Genomic DNA, 1,004 nt, shown 5'->3' on the forward strand with positions numbered 1-1,004 from the left:
CGCGCCGTCACCACCAGATCATAGGCCGGCACGCTCTCGCGGTCCAGGGCGCCGTCCAGCACCAGCGAGTAGTAATTCTTGAAGGTGGACACCAACTTGAAGGGGGTGTTGGGTGTCAGAGTGCAGGTTACCTGCCCATTGTTGCCTGAGTCCAAGTCGGACACCCTGATCAAGGCGATAACAGTGCTAGGATGAGCGTCCTCTCTGATAGGCAGTGACAAAGAAGTGATGGTAAGTTCTGGGGCATTATCATTTATGTCTAGTACTTCCACCAGAACAGTACAATGACCGGCCATTGGAATATTCCCCTGGTCAACAGCCTCCACAAGTATTTCGTATAATTTCTTTTCTTCAAAATCCAGATTACCATATGTCCTAATTTCTCCATTAGTGAAATTTATGATAAATGCATATACGACTGTAGACAGTGCAGGCTTTTTGAATGAGTAGATTATGTCTCCATTTGAGCCATCATCAGGATCTGTGGCATTTAGCTTGATCACTAATGTTCCATTAAACGCGTTCTCGGGCAATCTGACTTTATAAACGGGTTGGTCAAATTCTGGCGCATTATCATTCACATCCAGCACTGAGATCAGTAGCTGAACTGTGCCCGTCAGCTCAGGCTTACCTCCATCACTGGCTGTTAAGAGCAAGCTATGTTCCTGGATTTCCTCTCTATCTAATGATTTTTTCAGCACAAGTGATAATGAAGATGTTTGCTCACGGTTGTTTTGTGTGTCCAAAGCGAAAAAGTCATTGGAATTGAGTCGGTAGGTCAACGCTGAGTTTACTCCAATATCTGCATCGGATGCGCCATCTAGTGGAAACCGAGTTTCCGGCGGTCTGGATTCCGCAATGCTTATTCTTGTTTTACTTTCAGGAAACACCGGTGCGTTGTCGTTAATATCCTTCACCTCCACCTCCACGTGGAAGACCTGCAGCGGCTTGTCCACGATCACCTCCAGGTGGATGCTGCACCCCGCGCTTCGCCCGCACAGCTC

General features: G+C 47.6%; 2 protein-coding genes across 3 annotated transcripts in view; both read right to left on the reverse strand.

Annotated features, from left to right (window-relative positions):
* The window catches only part of PCDHAC2 (protocadherin alpha subfamily C, 2), a 294,194-nt gene that overhangs the window by 200,367 nt on the left and 92,823 nt on the right, over positions 1–1,004 (reverse strand). The gene's annotated exons all lie outside the window — the stretch shown is intronic.
* The window catches only part of PCDHA12 (protocadherin alpha 12), a 75,804-nt gene that overhangs the window by 63,181 nt on the left and 11,619 nt on the right, over positions 1–1,004 (reverse strand). The window contains exon 2 of the mRNA XM_006891187.1: positions 6–640. Within this exon, the coding sequence (XP_006891249.1) occupies positions 6–640 (635 nt within the window). The remainder of the gene's footprint in view (positions 1–5; positions 641–1,004) is intronic.

The sequence above is a fragment of the Elephantulus edwardii genome, unplaced genomic scaffold (genome assembly GCF_000299155.1).
Source record: "Elephantulus edwardii isolate Elephantulus edwardi_28Jun2011 unplaced genomic scaffold, EleEdw1.0 scaffold00095, whole genome shotgun sequence".
NCBI lineage: Eukaryota > Metazoa > Chordata > Mammalia > Macroscelidea > Macroscelididae > Elephantulus > Elephantulus edwardii.